We start from the raw sequence: 22,713 nt of genomic DNA on the forward strand, positions 1-22,713 counted from the left end.
AAGGATGAAAGCTTATTGGAGTGGAAAAAAAATGGCCTCTCTCCAGCCATACAACTCAGTCAAACCACATTCAATTAACATAAATATATTTTGACCTCCAAGTATGTAAGAGGTGATTTATATTCACAATTGCTAATTTATAATGCAGTCTCATAAATTTGATCTTCACAAGAAAGATGAGCAAATTGCTCCTTGCCAAAGTTAATTGGCTGAATTACCAACTGAAGTCCTGTTATGCTTGGCCCTAAATTCTGGTGGCCCCTTTCCACCAGAGTCAACCGGCTCTCTTTACATATAGATTCTCACCCTGTATCTTCCAGTTCCTAAGGCAAAAGGAGAAAAATTGCTGCATGAGGATCTCTTGGCCCAGATTTTAAAAGTCAAAGACAGTGGATTGCTTTATAACCTCAAATGGTTTCACATTTCCAGTTTGGAGCTGATCAGTGCATCCTCTGTGTCCTGATGCTTAACTTTTCTTTTCTTTTCTTTTTGAGATGGAATCTCACTCTGTTGCCCAGGCTGTAGTTCAGTGGCATGATGTTGGCTCAGTGCAACCTCTACCCGCTGGGTTCAAGCGATTCTCCTGCCTCAGCCTCCCAAGTAGCTGGGATTACAGGCATGCACTACCAAACCTGGCTAATTTTCGTATTTTTAGTAAAGACGGGTTTTGCTGTGTTGGCCAGGCTGGTCTCGAATTCCTGACTTTAGGTGATCCGCCCACCTCAGCCTCCCAAAGTGCTGGGTTTGCAGGTGTGAGCCACTGCACCCGACCAACTTTTCTGATATTATTTTGAATATGTTTGTGCCCTCTCATTGCCTTATCCTAACCCAACTGCAGTCTTATAGCTCCTGTTAGGTGCACTGTCCCTAATCCATATTGGCAAAGTAGTTGAGGGAGTCAACTTGGGGAATATATATTATTTTAAAAAGCTATTCAGATATAACAAGATAACTATTTAAAATATTCCTTTAAAATAAAATGATGTACTGCCTTGTCACTTAAATTTCATAGTCACAATATTTGAAAAAAATACTTAATTTTACCATTTTTATGCATGATGGCTACAATTCTTTACAACTTTGCCTACCAACCGTTTCAGGAATGGGTGAAAGGAGTGGGAAAACCATATTAAAATACTCAGTTTTACAATTTATTTCCTAGAAAAAATGTGCCAGGTTAACTTGTTTATTAAAAGAGCTGTGATGTCAATATTATTTCCTGCTTCAGAATATTTATCTTGTTTTACAGTTCCACTAAAAGTCCAGGCAGAGCCATTAAAAGTTTTCCAAAATCAATAAATAATTTATCTCTGCAAATAAGACTCTTGCTTTCCAGGGTGGGATTAGTTTTTCCAAAGCATCCGGCATTAGAATTAGCCAGACCAATTCATAGAAGTTTATAATTAATCCTGACCAGAGGAAGCTAAATAAGAGTGAAAATGAAATCAGATAATTGTCTGAAATGAAGCTGGAAGGTGGTAACAGCCAGACTAAGTTTTCTGTGAGTACACGCAATGACCAGGAAAACGTCTCAATCTAGGGGTCAGCTTTTAGCGAGATAATGTGTCTTGCTAAATTTTTATATCTGCCACAAAAGGCAAGACAAGCACCATGTAAGGTACCAAAGGCTATATTCATTATTCTCGAGTGCAAAAGAGTTTGTGTCTGTGTCTATAATTTTCTCCATGGGTTTATTTAGAATTGTGTTCCTCTGTTTTTGATGTATTTCTAGAACATACAATATAAATAAATATGAAGGCTTATAGATGCAATAAAAAACAAAATGCTCAAGTTGTATAGTGTTATCTGTTGCATGTGGATTTGTTGGGCTACTTATTTATTTACATCATTGACAATTTCTTGTGGAATGCCAACTTCAGAAATGTATTGTAGCTTGGACTCTGCAAGTGTCTTTTACAACAAATGGGTCAAATTTTGATACCAAAAAGTCATCCTTAGCCTGCTTGTCTTTAGTTTTTTAACAAAAACAGGTAATAACAATGTAAACAAAATTGCTATGTATAAATTCCTATCATAGGTATATGTTGTGAAAATCCAGCAAGTAAATTTAGTAATAATTTATTTTGTGAGTATCGTTTGACCTTTTTTGTCCTTTCTCACCTACTAGGAACAGTTTATAATCAGCTCATGCTGCATCAGTCCCAGTATCCATTTAGGGCAGCACAAATCCTTGTCTTTTACCCTAATCTATAAATCTGTAACAGTGTAGTTTAAAAATTGCTTTTGTATGATAACAACTGCTTGTTAACAATCCTCGTATCTCACTAAACAGCTACACTCACCAGTGAAAAAGGTGAAAAGGTCTCTCTCTTTCTCTCTTTCTCTCTCTCATATGCAAATGCAGGCTCTGATATTCTTACTTTCCAGAATGCTTTGCTGTTTATTCCATCCCTAGAACTAGTACCTGTGGATCCTTTAATAGTAGTCACTCCAAGCAACACCCTATTGCAAGGTTTTCCCATTACCCACCATCTGCCACCCGTAGTCATAGTTGATGTTTCCGCTTTGAACTTCAGTTAACATCAGGAGCGTATAGATCGCTCTTAAAGCATTCATCACACTCTCCTGGAGTCCTTACCTTTTTATTCTCTCCCATACTAAGCAGCAAAGTCCCTGAGTCCACTTTATTACTTTTATTCATCTCCATTCCTAGCATGCTGTGTGGCATAGAGTAGGCTTGTCAAAAATAAACAGATGTTCAAATACAATTAAGTGCCCCCCTACGAATATGGGAAAATTTTTCTGAAAAGAGGCTAAGTCATCATAAGCATAGTCATATTCATTAATGACAGTGATTACAGAAGGCCAACACTAAGTGCAGTGCCAGAAGCAGTGATGGTAGTTCCATATCTGTAGAGAAAGACGATATTGTGAATAATGAAGAGAGGAATCTTAACATGAAGTCTTAAGCTATTGCCTTTGTCATTGGTGAGTCTTGTGGTGAGAGAACTATGCACAGTGAAGCATATGTTGAATTATGGGACACGTGCTTGCACTCTAAGTGTATCCCTTTTCTTTTATATGAAAGCGTCATGAGGTCCTTCTGGGAATTGTTTTTTAAACAGCTGGAAAGTTTCTCATTTTTCAGATGAGGAAACTGAGGTTCGAATGTTTCAAGTGAATCTCCCAACGTAATTAAGTTGGTTAATCACCGAACTGAGATGATCATCTTTGTGTTATGATATACAGCTCAGTGCTCTGCACCCCTAGGAGTGGTGAATCACTTAAAACCACAGGACTCTGAGGTCCTGAGGTATTGTTTGTGGCCATTATCAACAATTTTAGTAACAAGTTCAGAACACATTTTCTTAGATCTCAAACTCCTACAAAATGTTATTTGTAAATAGAATGTTTTGTTAAGAATTAAAAACAAGCAAGCAAACATATGCTAGGAGGATAATTGAAGGCTTTTAAAAAAACAATTAGCTGCTCCCAGGGATTCTAGTACTCATTTTGATACATGGAAACTACTAAAGCCAGAAATTTAAAACATTGAAAATCAGTGCCAATTTGTGGATTATTACACTTAAAAAATGCATGAAACAACAGGATCCACTTATTAAAGAGTTTCTGTAGTTTACAAATAAATAATTCACCATACAAATTTTTATTTGTAAAAAATTATTTACAAATAAATAATGGTAGAAAGACACACTCATTCATTCATTCATTCATTCAGAAAATAATTATTAAACATCTACTATATATTAGGTTTCTCCAGAGAGAATATAGAATATATTATATATGTATGTATGTGTGTGTGTATATATATAGTATATATGTATATATATGTGTGTATATATAGTATATATGTGTATATATATGTGTGTATATATGTATATATATGTATATATATAAATATGTGTATATATGTATATATATGTGTATATATATATAAATATGTGTATATATATATGTTGGCTTAGCTCAAAAGATATGTCTATAGATACAGATACAGATATAAAGAGATTTACTTTAAGGAATTGGCTCATGTAATTTTGTAGGCTGTTAAGACCAAAATCTTCAGGGCAGCCTGGAAATTTCAGCAGAAGCTGATGTGGCAGTCCAAAGGCTCTGCCAAAGATGTGGTAGGCCAGTGACCTCTCACTGCTGAGAAGTCAAAATCTTTCCTATTAATAAGATGAGTCCCACTCACATTATGGAGGGTAACATGCTTTATTCAAAGTCTATCAATTTGAGTGTTAATCACAACTATAAAATACCTTCACAGCAACATCTAGACTGGTGTTTGACCAAACAGCCAGGCATCATACTTTAGTCAAGTTGATACATAAATTTAACTATCATAGACTGTGCGTCAGGGACTTCATGGAATTGGAAATTACACTAAGGAACAGTTGAGTTTGGAAGACATCCAATGAACAGATACCACACAAGCATGAATTGCCTTTGTCTCAAGTGCCAGAAACAAAAAGTGAAGGTACCTTGAGAAGTTATAGCAGGGAAACCTGACCCAGTGGAAAGGACTTGAAGTGGTTCCCCCGAGAAAATGATAGTCATGCTGGGGCCTGAAGGCTACAAAAATGGGGTTAACCAAAGAAAACAGGAGAGACTTCCAAGTAGAGGAGAAGACCCCTCATTAGGTAGGAGCTGGGAAAGGCCAACATGGTCAGACACTAGGATACTTGGGGAAAGGGGGTACAAAGGGGTGTTTGAAGTGTGGGAGGAGCCAGATCCTTCAGGATCTTGTGGACCATGTTACAGGTTTGCCAGTGTTAAAGTAGGACAGTGATTATGAACGGTCTCTCCATATGCTTTGTGCCAAATGTATCAGAAAGGCTAAGAGTGGGAGGCAGGGTGGCCAGTGAGGAGGCCAGATAAGAGTGTGTGTAGAGAGGGAGATGGAGAGAATGGAATTAGCTCGAAAGATATTTTGAGAATATGTTGGAGAACGTGATGATTACTTATGAGGGTTGATGGAGAAGCAGGGATCAAGCATGATTCTAAGACTTCAAGCTTGCTCCACGGTTTGGAAGCTGGTCCTATTCGTTGTGACAGGGAACTCTGGTTTAGGGTTTCAAATTGAATAAGGGACCTATTGAGCTGGAGGTACTTGTGGTGTAGCCAAGTGGAGAAATCTAATAAGCAGTTGGACATGTAGCTCTAAGACTCTACAACGATGTATCGGATGACAGAGAATTGAGAAATCATGAAAGTGGGTGAGATTGCCTGGGAGAGTTATCATGAAAAAAGAGAAAGGCCAAAGACAGAGCTCAGAGCAGCTCACAGCTAAAGGTCAGCTCACGACTAGAGGAGACGGAAAAGCAGAATGGCCTAATAAATACGGACAAACCAGCACCTTCAAAGCCAACAGAGTTGCATCTGTGTCTTCCTCCCATACTCACATCTCTCTCCAACCACAGCCAGGTGAGGTTCTTTACTGTTAGGGATTCACGGGGTTAGGTTGGTTCCACCTGGATAATTCAGGATCGTCTCCCAAATTTAATGCCTTTAGCCTTAATCACACCTATAACTTTAGTCCCCTTTTCCTATGCAACGTTATCTACTCACAGGTTCCATATGTTAGAATTGGGACATCTTTAGGGAACCAGTATTTTTTCTACCACAAAAACAACAATTCAGAGCACTGCTGAAGGGTCACAGAAGATAAAACTAAAATTTTTCTGATTGGATATAGCATATGGAAGTGAACAAAAATAATTTCAGTGTCTGGAGGTCACAGAAATGGGCTGAAAAATTAAAAGAGGGAGATTACAAGTAGATACTTTATTCAAGAAATCTGTGAGTAAGAAATGCTGGTCTTGAAACCCATTTGAACATGAGTGGATATTTATTATCACTGAAAGAATCTCTGTCTATGTCCAGGATTTGCCTGGTGGGGCAAGAATTCCATCCACCCCACCCCCAACTCCAGAGAGTCACTTGTTCTCTTTCCAAAGTACCTGAGGGAAAATGACTACGGAAATAATTAAGGTTAATGAATAAAAATAAAATCTGGAAGATTCTTGTTAACTGAAAAAAATGAAACAAAGATTAACAAATATATATTCTGAAACTCTTGACATTCATTTCAATTTTTAAAAACAGTAATTACCTTGTGGTTTTAGATACGTGTGTTCCAGGGCAATTAATCGTCTAATAAATGTGTTTCTAATAAGCATTTGCTAATAGCTTGATGTTGGTAAAAATGTTTCAAGCCTGCTGCCTCTGAAGCCAAAGACTTCAAAATAATATCTAGTGAGAGTTGTGCTTAAAATGAGTATCGGCACTAATATGAAAGAAAAAGCAAATATAATAGGAAGAAAAAAGGAAAAAATACTCTAATATTTATAAATTAATTAAAAAAATCATAATAGTTAACAATTGAGTGATTAACTTATTTTTGGCACCATTCTGAGTGTTGCACATTATCTAATTTAATCATTAAAATGCCCCTACAAAGAATGCAATAACTATCCTCATTTTGGAAGTGGGATAACTGAGGCTGTACACACAGGGCTGGAGTTTCAATCTAGGAAATCTACAACTTTCAAACTGTCAATAACAGTAGGTAACATCTAGCATTGATTGTCTATCAAGTACTTGTTTTATACACTTTACAGATGTAAATACTTTACCTCTCACCCCAGGCTTATGAGGTAGACGTTTTCACACCATTATAGATTGGAAAACTAAAGCATGCTTAAGTCACACATGTAATAAGTAGGTCAGAACTCACACCCAAGAAGATTGGCTCCAAAGTCCAATTTCTTCTCCAAATATCTGAAATGTGATTTTTTTTGAAACTTTTTCATGTGGACAGAGTGTTATCTTAGGCATTTCTGCTATTGTATTTTTAAAAGTATTTGGAATTAAAAATATATGTAATTTTGATGGGCTAGTAAACCCTTCCCTCTCTGAACTTCACCTTGCCTTCAAGAGTAAATGAAGAACTAGGTGATCCATAAAGTATCTCTTAGCTGCATAGTTCTATGAACATGCCAAAGTTTCTTCTCCTCTTTTAACACGTCTTTATTGTTCTGTTTTTACATGCTGGGATTTATGCTACATTGTATATTGTAATGATTAATCATTTAGATCAAGCATTTATTGAGTACAGTACTTACAACACATTAGGTGCTATGCAAAGTGCATTACTTGGTTTACTTTACTTAACCCTCACATGAGCTTTGCTTTTAATTATGATTACTCTCTCTACCTTACAGATGAGGAAACTGAGCTTAGAGGTCCTTAGAGCCTTTTTTAAGTCACACAACCAGTAAATGGCAGAGCTGGGATGAAACCCAGAAAGCCTCACTCTGAAACTCAGAAGCCCAGTCTCCTTACCATCTTACTGTTATATTGTAGGTACCAAATCATTGATGACAAGCATCGTTGATGAGGTTCATAGTATTTGTACCACACACTCTGAAACAGTCAGATCAGACTGAAGCAAAGATGAATCATTTGGCCTATGTATAAGAATGAGAAATGGGGAGATACACACAACGTGTCTGTCTAAAATCATATCTTTCTGACCCACCCAACTGTGTTAATTTCCACAATTAGAGCCTTTCCCTTGGGTTTTGCAGATGGGGTCCAAAGGACCAGCTTAAAATATGACTAGAGGAAGCAATGATTTAACCATCTATTTCCTGAGACCAGCAGACGGATGAGCTCACCTGCTGCGAACAAAGGGCAGAACCCTAAAGAATAGCTTAGGGTGTTTGAATCACGGGTGAGGTTTCTGGAGCTTTGTTTATGGCTGAGAAGTTGGCATAGTATCACCAGGCATGGCATGTGTGTGTGTGTGTGTGTGTGTGTGTAAAACTATGTATATGTGTGTATGTGTAGTGGCAGCAAATAGCTAAGGGATTGCACAATTAGGTGTCAGACTTTAGAAAAAGCATATTATAAAAGGGATGGAAGCAGCAACTGAACATAAGAAGGTATTAAAGAAAAAATAGTCATCCAGTATGTCTACCTCAATTTGGCCATAAACTGATGTGACTGAGGCTGTCTTAGGGTTGTTCTCCATTTAAGAAATTCCTAGAAACGTTGATGTAGTGGGAAATTAGTGTAACACAATCATGGGTTTAGAAGGCTTCTGAAATCATCTAGCCCAGACTTTGGCTTCTGCACAATCCGTGTGGGATACCTCAGATAGCAGCTGTTTGGGGTCCATTTTTAAGGTCAACCCAGAATGAGAGTCTACAGTCAGCAATCCTATGTTATCTATACTTGCTGTCAGGAAAGCCATTACATATCTAAATCCTTTATATCAAGTTGATATCCAGCCTATTCTAAAGAAGGATAAAAATGGGTTATGTCATTATCCCCCTAAAGGATTCTAATATTCCTAGAGCTATCACTAAATCACCTCATAATCTCTCTTTCTTATGGGATACCTTGAGTTCCTTCCATTTCTCCTTATTTGTCTGGTTCTTTCTAAACTAGACACCTTCCAACACTCGGAAGGACAAGTATCATTGGTGAGTTTCATAGTATTCGTACCACACAGAAAATGATTTTCATCATGCAACATTGCTTAGAAGTGGGGAAGTAAAATTTGTGCCCACAGTGAGACAAGGATTTTGTGAATCACAATGACTCCTCAGACAAGTTAACGTTCTTTGCAAATCTGTAGAAAAATTCCTTCCTTTGCTTATCTGGGTCTCAGTCTGTAATGGCAAAAACCGTAATGGTGATAGTATTCTTATAAAGAGCTATTGTGGGGATGAATCAGATATCATTTGAGAATGTTTAATGTGTAATTAATGTTATGAATATCATTTATGGATTATGAATCTTAAAACTATATTCAGATGCACATACACAATTTCGCAAATATCATATATATATATAGAGAGAGAGAGAGAGAGACAGAGAAACAGAAAATCTCTCAAGGTCTCTCATATATGTATTACCAATTACCACAATTGGGTGGGCCAGAAAGATATGATTTTAGACAGACATGTCGCTTATAGCTCCTCATTTCTCATTCTTATATGTAGGCCAAATGATCTATCTTCGCTTCAGTCTAACCTGACTCTATGTTTCAAAGTGTGTGGTACAAATATTATTAACCTCATCAACAATGCTTGTCATCAGTGATTTGGTACCTACAACATAAGAGCAAGAAGGTCTCTCAAGGTCTCTCTTTCTCTCTCTCTCCCTCTCTAAACATATATATATATATGTATTCTCTTTGCTGTACTCTTAGAGAGAGAGAAAGAGAGAGAGAGAGAAGGTCTCTCAAGGTCTTGCTCTGTTGCCCAGGCTAGAGTGCAGTGGCATGATCATAGTTCACTACAACCTCGAATCCCTGGGCTCAAGGGATTCTCCTGCCTATGCCTCCCAAAGTGCAATGATTACAGGCATGAGCAACCTCATCTGGCCAGATACATAGATATTAATGAAGAGTAATTACATTATTCATTGTAATCAACATTTGTGATTGTTGAAATTGTCTAACACTTTCATGTGTTGTTCACAGGAATGTAACCTGGAATAGTTTAGCTATTCCAGACACACACTGCTCACCAGAGCTAGAAGAAGGCTACCAGTGCCCACCTGGATTTAAATGCATGGACCTTGAAGATCTGGGACTTAGCAGGCAAGAGCTGGGCTACAGTGGCTTTAATGAGATAGGTCTGTCTTACTGGTAAAATACGTTTTAAGTTTCTATTTTATGATGTTTATGAAGTGGACAGAATAATTAAATAATTGATACTAATATTTTGACTGACTGTAGTATAGAAGAAATACAAATATAAATTTTAATTCTTTGCCTATTTTATAATATATTCTACCTGACAGTGCGTAGCATACATGCTGTGTATGTATATAGGCAGCAGTGTTTGTATGGAGTTACAGATCTCTCATTTTTGACTATTTCGATTCTTAATAATAGCATTTAAAAGTATTTGTTTGTTGAACAGGGTTCTGGGTTGTTGACTCAAAGATAAACAAAATTTAAGCCGGGCGCGGTGGCTCACGCCTGTAATCCCAGCACTTTGGGAGGCTGAGGTGGGCGGATCACGAGGTCAGGAGATCGAGACCATCCTGGCTAACATGGTGAAACCCCGTCTCTACTAAAAATACAAAAAAATTAGCCAGGCATGGTGGCGGGTGCCTGTAGTCCCAGCTACTCAGGAGGCTGAGGCAGGAGAATGGCGTGAACCCAGGAGGCGGAGCTTGCAGAGAGCTGAGATCGTGCCACTGCACTCCAGACTGGGCAAGAGCGAGACTCCGTCTCAAAAAAAAAAAAAAAAAAAAAAAAAGATAAACAAAATTTGGTTTCCTTTCATATGTAACTATACCCTAATAGGCAAGGTAAGTCTTAAAAACCGTAATACTAGGTATTGATGAGTGTATTAGAGCTGAAAAGTGCTCCTTGATTAGAAGACAATTAATGAACTACTTAATGAATATGCATCAACTAAGTAATAAATGTATGGGAAATGCTTGTGCATGAAAACTATGTACTCAAATGTGTACGTTCTTCTTGGCTTGCCTTATTAAATCCTAAAATGTGCCATTACATACATAATGAAAGAACTTAGCATCTGCCATTTAATTGATGTGATTGTATTTTTATAATTCCATGCAAGTTGCACATATTATATTATTAAAGCAAAACATGTATAATTCCAAACAAGTATTTTATGCCTTGAGAATTGTTATCAGAGTAGTTTTTTAAACTAAAATTTCTTCAAGTGTCAGGCCCGCATGCTAAACCATAAAGTTACAGCTTTTAGATAGAATGTAGTACTGAACGTGGGCTGATGGTATCTTTTTTAAAGTCAGTTTTGCAAATAACATCTCAAGTTTTCATCTTTATGTTTTAGTATTTCCTCATATTTTATTTCAAGCATTATAGTTAGATGGCATTCTTCCATCTCTTTTGACCAATAATATTATCTCCTGTTTCACAAAAATCCAGAAGCCAACTGATGTGAAGCAATTTCAATTTTCTATACCCTCTTAAACTTATCCAACTTTGTAATTAATCTTAAATCCTTCCCTCTGACTCAAAAGTACAGAGGCGTCATGAATTATGCCAATAACTTTTAGGCATGAGGAAGAAATCACAGATGTGGTATGGGAGGCGAGATGTATAGGCTGATAGGCTGTGTGAAATAAGCTTCAGGAGTTCCAACAGCTGGGCATGACTAGAATGCATGCCTTATCAGAGTCTGCAGCTCTTTCTTTTAGGGTCTGAGTGTATCCATGTCTTCTATGGGGAGTGGTCACCATTCCAGGGTTAAGGTTGCCCTTACAGAAAATAGCCTCCAATTTTTTAAAATCATGTAGCTAAAGCACCTCACACCCTCGCCATTTTTAATTCAACAGTTGTACCCAAATTCAAAATGCAGCATTATATTCAAGTTGATTCATCTTTCTTCACTCTGACTTACAATGGCTTTGCTTAATATAGGGTAGAATCTCTTTTTGAGAGAAAAAGTCTCCTTGTAGTGTGCTGGCTCGAGAGGACCAATTCTAGGAGGAAATTGCCTTGGAGGCAGTCGCCCCCTACTAAAGCAATTATGTTACTATAGCTGTACTGTTAATTTATCTCCCAAGGATTTAAGCTCCTTGAAAACAGGAAGTGCATCTTTTCATCTTCAAGTCTCCAGGGCACAGGGCTATGCCTGGCTCACAGGGAGCCCTCCATAAATATTTACTAATAGGCTCAACAAAGCGTATGTCCTTTTAATTCACTGGTAACCAGGCATGTTTGTATGAGGAGGTAGAGCCACAATAGAGAATTAAGTTGTTTTCTTGTTGTTCTTTTGCCTGATTTTGTCTGTTTTTGTTGGCAATATTCATTATTCCTCATGACTCCTTCCTTTCTATACAGGCTTAATTTCATCTGTTTGCTTATTTTTCCCAAATTCATCATCACTGTATGACTAATTGTTAGATAATGAAATGTTGATCTTGTACCATAACCAAAACATTTTTAAATGGTCATTATAATTTAGATTGAAATTGATAGCTACTTCCTGATATTATGTATCTCTGTAGATACACAAACTACTATATTTGAAAGTTCTTATGGAAACAAAAGACAATGTTTTGCCCAAAATGAGGAAAATAAAATATTTTATTAGACACATATGATCATCTCTTCATGCATGCATCTGAATTTAAAACATAATTAGGGGCCTAATTATGCATATGAATTTGGCTAATATACTTGAATATGTAAGTAATTATGATTAGTTAAAAAGGAGCCCATTTCCTTTTCTTACTAATCAAATTACCATTCAAAACATGAATTTCAATTCACTTATAAAATTTCTGGCATAAGTAGGTTTATTTCTCATTAAGGTTTAACACTGATGATGTTGAAAAATTCAAATTTTAAAATATATTAAAAGCCAGAGTCATGGAGTAGAAAAAATTACAAGGAACTTCTGTTGTAAGATTGAAGAATAAAGACATCTTTGCCCCTTTGTGTCCCCAAAATCATCCAAATATCAAGAAGATTGAGAAACAGAAATGAAATTTTCATATTTAAGAAGTCTGAAAAACTGGACTGGGAGTCTAACAGAAAACTTCCAGAGAGGATTCTGCCTACTGTGGATATCAGACAGCACTGGCAGGATAGCAATATTCTGAGATAATGCATGTTCCTGGAGGAACAGAATCGTCTCATATTTGAGTCAGGGAATCAGAGCAAAGGCTGATTGTGGAGGCTTACTAGGACCCCATGCAGCATCACAAAGCAGAGGCCCTCATTTCTGCAAGCAGTTGGTGGGGAGATAGAGTGGAGGGGACACAACTGCTTTGTGATGGGCCCCAACGCTGCTGATCTGGGTTGGCTAGAATGGGATAAAAGCTAAACGGAAGGTTTTCATGGCCGCTATAACTTAGGATGACCTGGGGAGACTTTTAAAACACACAGATTCTCAAGCACCATCCTCATGTCAATTAAAACACAACCTTAGAGTGATACAAGGAATAGATGGCTTTTAAAGGCTCTCCAGGTGATTAATTTAAGTGCATGCAGAGTTAAGAACCACTGGACTAAAGAAACACATACATTGAGCAGTGGTTTGTAGCTCTCCTTGAAGAGGTCCTTCACATCCTTTGTAAGTTGGATTCCTAGGTATTTTATTCTCTTGGAAGCAATTGTGAATGGGAGTTCACTCCTGATTTGGCTCTCTGTCTGTTATTGGTGCTTGTGATTTTTGCACATTGATTTTGTATCCTGAGACTTTGCTGAAGTTGCCTATCGGCTTCAGGAGATTTTGGGCTGAGACAATGGGGTTTTCTAGATATACAATCATGTCTTCAAGGAGAACTACAAACCACTGCTCAATGAAATAATAGAGGATACAAACAAATGGAAGAACATTCCATGCTCATGGGTAGGAAGAATCAATATCATGAAAATGGCCATACTGCCCAAGGTAATTTATAGATTCAGTGCCATCCCCATTAAGCTACCAATGACTTTCTTCACAGAATTGGAAAAAACTACTTTAAAATTCATATGGAACCAAAAAAGAGCCAGCATTGCCAAGTCAATCCTAAGCCAAAAGAACAAAGCTGGAGGCATCACGCTACCTGACTTCAAACTATACTACAAGGCTACAGTAACCAAAACAGCACGGTACTGCTACCAAAACAGAGATATAGACCAATGGAACAGAACAGAGCCCTCAGAGATAATGCCACATATCTACAACTACCTGATCTTTGACAAACCCAACAAAAACAAGAAATGGGGAAAGGGTTCCCTATTTAATAAATGGTGCTGGGAAAACTGGCTAGCCATATGTGGAAAGCTGAAACTGGATCCCTTACTTACACCTTATACAAAAACTAATTCAAGATGGATTAAAGACTTAAATGTTAGACCTGAAACCATAAAAACCCTGGAAGAAAACCTAAGCAATGCCATTCAGGATGTAGGCATGGGCAAGGACTTCATGTCTAAAACACCAAAAGCAATGGCAAGAAAAGCCAAAATTGACAAATGGGATCTAACTAAACTAAAGAGCTTCTGCACAGAAAAAGAAACCACCATCAGAGTGAACAGGCAACCTACAGAATGGGAGAAAATTTTTGCTATCTACTCATCTGACAAAGGGCTAATATCCAGAATCTACAATGAACTCAAACAAATTTTCAAGAAAAAAAAAACCCATCAACAAGTGGGCAAAGGATATGAACAGACATTTTTTTTTTTTTTTTTTTTTTTGAGACAGAGTCTCGCTCTGTCGCCCGGGCTGGAGTGCAGTGGCGCAATCTCGGCTCACTGCAAGCTCCGCCTCCCGGGTTCACGCCATTCTCCTGCCTCAGCCTCCGAGTAGCTGGGACTACAGGCGCCCGCCACCGCGCCCGGCTAATTTTTTGTATTTTTTAGTAGAGACGGGGTTTCACCGTGGTCTCGATCTCCTGACCTCGTGATCCGCCCGCCTCGGCCTCCCAAAGTGCTGGGATTACAAGCGTGAGCCACCGCGCCCGGCCATGAACAGACATTTATCAGAAGAAGACATTTGTACAGCCAAAAGACACGTGAAAAATGCTCATCATCACTGGCCATCAGAGAAATGCAAATCAAAACCACAATGAGATATCATCTCACACCAGTTAGAATGGCCACCATTAAAAAGTCAGGAAACAATAGGTGCTGGAGAGGACTGTTGGTGGGACTGTAAACTAGTTCAACCATTGTGGAAGACAGTGTGGCGATTCCTCAGGGATCTAGAACTAGAAATACCATTTGACCCAGCCATCCCATTACTGGGTATATACCCAAAGAATTATAAAACATACTGCTATAAAGACACATGCACACGTATGTTTATTGCGACACTATTCACAATAGCAAAGACTTGGAACCAAGCCAAATGCCCAACAATGATAGACTGAATTAAGAAAATGTGGCACATATACACCATGGAATACTATGCAGCCATAAAAAATGATGAGTTCATGTCCTTTGTAGGGACATGGATGAAGCTGGAAACCATCATTCTCAGCAAACTATCGCAAGGACAAAAAACCAAACACCACATGTTCTCACTCATAGGTGGGAATTGAACAATGAGAACAGTTGGACACAGGAAGGGTAACATCACACACCGGGGCCTGTTGTGGGGTGGGGTGAGTGGGGAGGGATAGCATTAGGAGATATACCTAATGTTAAATGACGAGTTAATGGGTGCGGCACACCAACATGGCACATGTATACATATGTAACAAACCTGCACATTGTGCACATGTACCCTAAAACTTAAAGTATAATAATAATTAAAAAAAAAAGAAACACACACATACACACACACACCTATATTATAAAAACCTTCAATTCCATCTTGGTCCATTTTGGTTGTTATAACAAAATGTCATAGAATCAGTGTCTCATAACCAAGAGAAATTTGTTTCTTAACAGTTCTAGAGGCTGGGAAGTCCAAGATCAAGACAGCAGCAGATTTCATGCCTGGTGAAGGCCCACTTCCTGGTTCATAGAATGGCACCTTTTCACTGTGTCCTCACGTAGTAGAAGGAGTAAGGGGTCTCTCTTGAACCTCCTTCATAAGGCTACTAATACCATTAATGTGGGCTCCACCTTCATGATCTAATCACACCCAAAGGTCCTACCTCCTGGTAGCATCACCCCCATGGGGGTTAGAAATTCAACAAATGAATTTGGGGAAACATCAGCATTCTGTCCATTGCACTATCCTACAACATTACCCTGATCCTCCCCAAAGTGAAGCAGTGACAGATATCTGGTCTAACAAAAATTTATTTCAAAGATGAGTCATAATTGAAAGAATGAGGACCACATCTATAAAACTGTACTTTGAGGTACTATTAAAACTGAAAAAAATCATGATTGGGGGGAGGGGGGAGGGATAGCATTACGAGATATACCTAATGCTAAATGACAAGTTTATGGGTGCAGCACACCAACATGGCACATGTATACATATGTAACAAACCTGCACGTTGTGCACATGTACCCTAAAACTTAAAGTATAATAATAATAAAATTTTAAAAATCATGATATATAACTCTTAAAAACTTAGTAGGAAACAGAGCACTGAATTACAGATTCAAAGGATACAGCTTGTCTCAGTAAGTGAACATAGAACAGTCAACACTGAGACACATCTTAGTAAAATTGTTGGAAATCAAAGCTAAAGAAAACATTCATTAGGCATCCAGGAAAAAAAAGGTCAAGTTAGCTATAAGGAGGTACATCAGAGAGGCCTGAAACTTCATGTCAATATGGAGCTCTAGAATGTGATGGCACAATGCTTACAAATTCTTTAGTGAAAGAATGGGTCAAGTTCTTTCTGAATATTTTTGAAGAGGCAAGAACATAGAGACTATATTTTGCCTGAAATCTTCTTGAAAACATTCAGCCAATCAAGAGTTTCTTATCATGAGCTAGTCTCTAATATCTATTTGTTTTAGGAACAAAGCTAATATAACTGTAGGATTTACAAAATACAATGTAAATATTACAAATTATGAATATCTAGAAGAGAGAAGATGAAAACTGGGGGAGATAGTGTAATTATGTTGATATTCTTAATGTTCACTTTTAGCAGTTAAAAAAGTAACATTTATACAATATATGAAATGTATAATAGAGATATATGCATACTTGTCATGAGAATGCATGATAAACTCAGAAATTACTTTCTTTAGAAATAACCCAAAAATCCAAATAATGTTATCTATGACCATGTCCCAAAAAATCATTTCAATATCAGTAATAATATTGGAATCAATTCTTTCTAAATCTTGATAATAGTTCTCAAAAGAAAAGTAACAGTGTATTTTTTAACCTCTGAATAGAGTTATGCTATTAGCTGTAGCATGTTTAAAATTAATAGGGGCACATGACTCCCTTGTGGTAAAGTTTGCTTGAAGCACAGTTGTTCAAAAGAATGGCCCTGGGGTTTAGATCATGACTCCACTTTATATTAGTGTGACAGCCTTAGGAAAGTAATTAACTCTCTTGCCTCAATTTCCCCATCTAGGAAATGGGGTAAGTGATAGACCTACCTTACAGAGTTAATGTAAAGAGCAACTGAGAAACTACACTTAGAGTACTGTGTAGCATAGAACAAACACAGATGAGCTAGAAATTGGGATGCACGGGCAAAATATGAATGTATCTCTGTGTTATTTGAGGGAAAATGGCGTAATAATAAGGGAGGGCAGGACATAGATGTTTTCACACTCACACACCGCATCTGATATGATTCCCTTTGTTTACAGACATTAACTGTGCAGATTTTTCAGTATCTTATGCAAGGGAGAGGCATTGGGGCAGGGGCACAGTGTGTTTTGTTTGTTCGAGATGGAGTCTCGGTCTGTCACCCCAGCTGGAGTGCAGTGGCACGATTTTGGCTCACTGTAACCTTTGCCTCCTGGGTTCAAGCAATACTCCTGCCTCTGCCTCCCAGTTAGCTGGGACTACAGGTGCCCGTCACCATGCCTGGCTAATTTTTTTTGTATTTTTAGTAGAGACGGAGTTTCACCGTGTTAGCCAGGATGGTCTAGATTTCCTGACCTCGTGATCCACCCTCCGCGGCCTCTGAAAGTGCTGAGATTACAGGCTTCAGCCACCGCACCCGGCCGGGGCACAGTGTTCTTAACCTTGCATCTTGCCTGTTAACTCATATCTCCCATTTCATTGTATTCCAGTCAATGACTAGCATTCTGGAAGGCAAATTTTTGGTGATGTTTGGTCTTTATTCATCAATTATTCCTCTCCCCTCTCACAAATGTCCTCACTTCTGTGCTTGTACCAATCTCTCTAGAATCTGATCAACATTTAGCCCATGTCATTGAATTTTCTACAGTTTGATGAAGCATCATGTGTATGTTTAATTTTATTTATTTACCCCTATACATTCGAATTTGTGACCCCTGGATTTGAGCCTCTCCCTTTCAGCAGCCTTTCAACAGGTGCTCCTTCCACAGAGTCTAAGTAAACCACCAGCTGGGGCATTGAGCGGAAGGCACAGCCATGCTGTGACATGCAGGGGCTCCAGCACTAAGTGATTTATTTTCTGACCTCCCCTAATTCCCTGAGCCACGTGACAACTGAGATACTGCTTATTTCTGTCTCTTTCTTCCATTTATGCACCTTTCCATCTTTATTTCTGGAGAGCTTTCCTGCGACTCCTTCCTAAGGACCCCCAACTAACTCATCCCCGCTAAGACAGTAGCCTGTGCACTCAAGATCTCACGCACTCCCCGTGTTGCGAGCTTCCTGAGTAGCAGACATAATCTAAAGGACATCTTGCAAAATCACAAAATGTATTTAGCAGACATTGAGATTCCGTGATTGCAGTATGGGTGGCGAGGTGGGTAGGAATCATACAGTGGAAAGGTTTGGGGATTGACAACATACTAAAAGCCACACTGTCGATGTGACACAAAATCACAGCAACTTACCCTATTTAGAAAATTTGTCTTCCCTTTTCTGAATACTTACCCCACTTTCAGTTCTTATTTCCGCTGTTCCCACTTGCTCATAAACATATGAGACATAAAAGCTGAGACATAAAAGAGGCGACACTGTGATTTTCTGTAATAACACTGGAAATGAAATTACAGAAGTTTAGAGCTGGAACAGATAATGCAGTCATGCGTTTTACCCACACAGGTGGGGATCTGAGAGTCAGAGTGAGTGGGATTAGAGTTACAGAGAACTCTGGGCAGAGGCAGGCTGAACTCACTTCTCCAGATTTGCAGATGTCCACCATACTTGCTGTTTCCACCAAACCGTCTTACAACTCAAAATAGTGTTTGAGAAGAAAATTCAAAAATAATTTGCAAAGCTTAGTTTTATTCTTAATCTTCTAGTAGAATGTTAGCATTATTTCCCTTTAATGAAATGCTGATGGGGAAGACCATTATCCAAACAGAGGTGATGTGCCAGTTAGAAAGAAAGCAACACAAAATATATCGTATATGGGAAATAAATCACAGCAAAAAAACACCATCGAACTGGTGATTCCTTGTCATGACATTTTAAAAGAAAGTAAAACATCTGGTACAAGAGATGAGAACAAAACTATTCAGGTGGTGGTTTGAACCCTTCATTCATTATACAGTCAGGTAAAAAATAAAACATGTTCAGTTTGGACTAAACAACCTAATGAATGTCATTGGATGGTAAAACTCATCCTGGGAAGTCACTTAGGAAGTAAATCGCTGTCATGCATTTTTTATTAGTCTTCAGAATCATCAGAATAAATGACAAAAGCCCATTTTCAAAAAAATCCAGAATAAATGAAATTCAACTGAAACAGCTTATAGCAGAGGAAGCCCACAAGCAAGATAAACTATAAATCAAGACATTCTGAAAATAACTAATAGAAAAGACATACAACATATGCCCTTAACACTACACGAGCTGTATATAGTGGATCACTTTGCCTATTCTCTATATACAAAAGTCAAACGTAAAGCCAGAAAATAATAAACACTATGTTCTTATGGTGACTAATTGTCCATCAGACAGTCATTACTTTTGTAATTACTGTCATTACTTAGGACAACTGTTGTTATCATTTATTGATTGCGTATTATGTGCCTGGCACCAGTGAAAAGGTTTTCCATCCATTGTGTTTTTAATCCTCAAAATAAGCCCATGAGGTATCATTATCCCTCAGTTGATGAATGGGGAGAATGAGATGAGCAAGAATGAACTCTCCCAGAGCCTCTTACCAGCCGCATTTGGAAGCCACGTCTTGCTGCCCTGTGTGCTGAGGCTGAAGCCTGTGCACTTGATCTACAAACTACTACTTTACCAGAGAAGTCAGCTATGAGTAACCTTCATTCCTGTGGCTTCTCAGGACACCTGGTCCATTATAAAGTCTAATTATGATGATGGAAGAAACACATCTTCCAAAACAGTGACCTGCCATATGGCATATCCTGCAACGTGGTGACCTCCCTCTTGTCCTGAAGTCTTTAGACGAGTCTTAGACAAAAGAATAAGTGTGAGCTGGGCGCGGTGGCTCAAGCCTGTAATCCAAGCACTTTGGGAGGCTGAGACAGGCAGATCACCTGAAGTCAGGAGTTCAAGACCAGCCTGGGCAACATAGTGAAACCCTGTCTCTACAAATATACAAAAATTAGCCGGCATGATGGCGGGTGCCTGTAATCCCAGCTACTCGGGAGGGTGAGGCAGGAGAATCGCTTGAATCTGGGAGGCAGAGGTTACAGTAAGCCGTGATTGAGCCACTGAACTCCAGCCTGGGCAACAGAGCAAGACTCTGTCTCAAAAAAAAAAAAAAAATAAATAAATAAATAAATAAATAAATAAAGAGTAAATGTGAAGGAATGTGACGCCCACTGCAAACTGATGGCCCCTTAAGGGGTTGGTCTCTGGCTTTAAGTCTAGTCCCTTGTATTCTGTATTCTGTGGGACAGAGAGTTGGTGCATAGTATATGTTAGCTGAATGAAAGAATATAAATATTAAAAAATGTACCTTGGAGGCAATGCAGTTTTATAAGCTACTGAGCTATAAACATCTGGGCAAGGATTAGAGATAATGCCAGAAAAAAATAGTAAATACTACTTTTGATGTAAAATTAGATGGTAGACACATCATGGCTAGAGATGTGGGAGAGAACTTAGCAAGCGAAAGAAAATATGCTATTTGGTATATTTTAGTAAGTTTTATGTGCATTTGAGCTAAGTTCAAAATGCCATGATAAGCCATGTGTTTGCTATATGTAATTTATAGCTACATGCGTTAATTTCTGTTGTGTATTTGAATTTACTTTCTTTGAGATATGAATATTTAAATTTGCTTACTAAATTATCACAAATTAACCAACAAATTTATCTGAGATGATTTTGGAAATCCACATTAATTAATTTCTTTATTAGAATGTGACATAAACAGTATTTACCTTATTAGTTTTCTTTACAAAAAAATTATAAAGCTTTTCTATATATATATATCCTCCTTAAAATATTAGATAAGAAAACTACAAGTCGTCACCTCCACAGAAGTTAAAATGTGGATTTTGGATGCTTAGAACAAATTTAAGATGATGACTTGTAATATTCGTGAATTTTTTTGACAACAATAAATTAATTGGGCCTTTCAAGAAAATGCAGAAAACTAAGGTAAAGGGTGATTGAGTCTGCCAGATTTCCTATATCCCCAACTCACTTCTGAAGAACATAATTATGAGTATTGAAATTTGGGACTGGTATTTTTTACAAGGAGAAATATACTGTAGCTGTTTTTACTTTTGTAGTATTTTTCTTCTTTGAATTTGGGTGGTATTGACTATAAGCTATGGACTCAGCTCCCTGTGTGGGTCATAAATCAGTTTTATTAAATATTGATTTAGAAATATCAGTTATTATTTTCATCGCTGGTGGAGTTCTGTGCTTCGGACTCTACCCCTGTATCTTGCTGAAATAGGATTGACAATGGATCCACTTACACGGGTCCAGTGTTTTAGTTTTAACACAGGATTTGCTTGACTTTGAAATAACTTTCTATATCTTTTTCTATTCGTATTCTATTATTTTTATAATTTGTCTCTTATTACGTCTGATGTTAAATATGGACATAAAATATGATGAAAGAAAATTACTTTTGTTCAAATTATAATGGGATGTAAATTGAACTTTGTTGATGCTGCTGCTAAAAATTGATTCATCAGAGTTAAATGATATTAAACCATATTTCATGCTACTGTATGTGATATCAGATGAGAACTTTACAAATGAATAGAAAACAGGAAGTTACGTATCTACAACCATGATTTATTACAGAATGTACATTTTTACTGCAGTCATAGAAGAAAAAGCCCAGTAAAGACTTATTTGTAAAATATGTAATTGAGATTTATAATGCTTTCAAAAAAAAGCACCAAAGTGTTTGTTTTGATGCATTTATCTTGATGTTTACTGTTGCCATAGGAATTACTTATTGATTTTTTTTGAAAACAAATATGGAAGAGAGAACTAAGGCAATAGAATTCAACTAAAAGGGCTTCATCTATGATAATTCTGTTTGCTCTGATAAAAATTCCTTTATCATGGAACAAAGAAAACCTGACATATTTTTGTTGAGTCGAGGACAAGATCAAGAAACATCATATGAGGAATATTTGTGAAAACCCTTAACCAAATGCAAGGAGTTTTATCCTTGTATCTTGAATCATAAGTGCCCCTAGGTTACATGAAATGTGTGCTTGAGGATTTTTAAAGGGACTGTCTTTAGGTTTCTCAGGTTCTCAAATAGGGCCACAGACTGACTTAAACTGAAATTAGATGTATAGATATTATTCAGAATGTTAGGAAGAAATGAGTTTAAAGGCAGAAATTGCAGGCATGATTTTTTTAAAATAAGGTTGTCCATTGTCTGCTGAAAGATGTTTAGGAGTTTTTGTTGAATGGATGAGAAAAGACAGTGACTAGAGGAGTTTTTCATCAGACAGTGGAAGGAAATTTTAAAAGTAAATTTTGGAGAGCATAAAGTGATGATTTATTTCATGTTATACATAGAAGACAATGTTCACTGGAAATATCTAGTGGATTCCAAGAAATTAGCATTTTTATGGTTGTATTTTAAACATTTATAAGTTTAAAAATTAATACTTCAAATAATGTAAGAGATTTAATGATTTAAGAAAGTAATAAATTCTGCCATATATAATTCCCTCCCTGCTTCCCTCTCTTTCTTGCTTTTCTCATTTCTTCTTCCCTC

At 37.6% G+C, this 22,713-nt stretch overlaps 1 protein-coding gene across 7 annotated transcripts in view; it reads left to right on the plus strand.

The window, feature by feature from the left end:
- NALCN (sodium leak channel, non-selective) overlaps positions 1-22,713 on the plus strand; it is a 376,903-nt gene that overhangs the window by 66,120 nt on the left and 288,070 nt on the right. For all 7 annotated transcript variants that reach the window (XM_055245146.2, XM_055245148.2, XM_055245150.2 and 4 more), the window contains exon 7: positions 9,479-9,633. In XM_055245146.2, coding sequence (XP_055101121.1) covers positions 9,479-9,633 — 155 coding nt within the window. The remainder of the gene's footprint in view (positions 1-9,478; positions 9,634-22,713) is intronic.

The sequence above is a fragment of the Symphalangus syndactylus genome, chromosome 15, assembly GCF_028878055.3.
Source record: "Symphalangus syndactylus isolate Jambi chromosome 15, NHGRI_mSymSyn1-v2.1_pri, whole genome shotgun sequence".
Lineage (NCBI taxonomy): Eukaryota > Metazoa > Chordata > Mammalia > Primates > Hylobatidae > Symphalangus > Symphalangus syndactylus.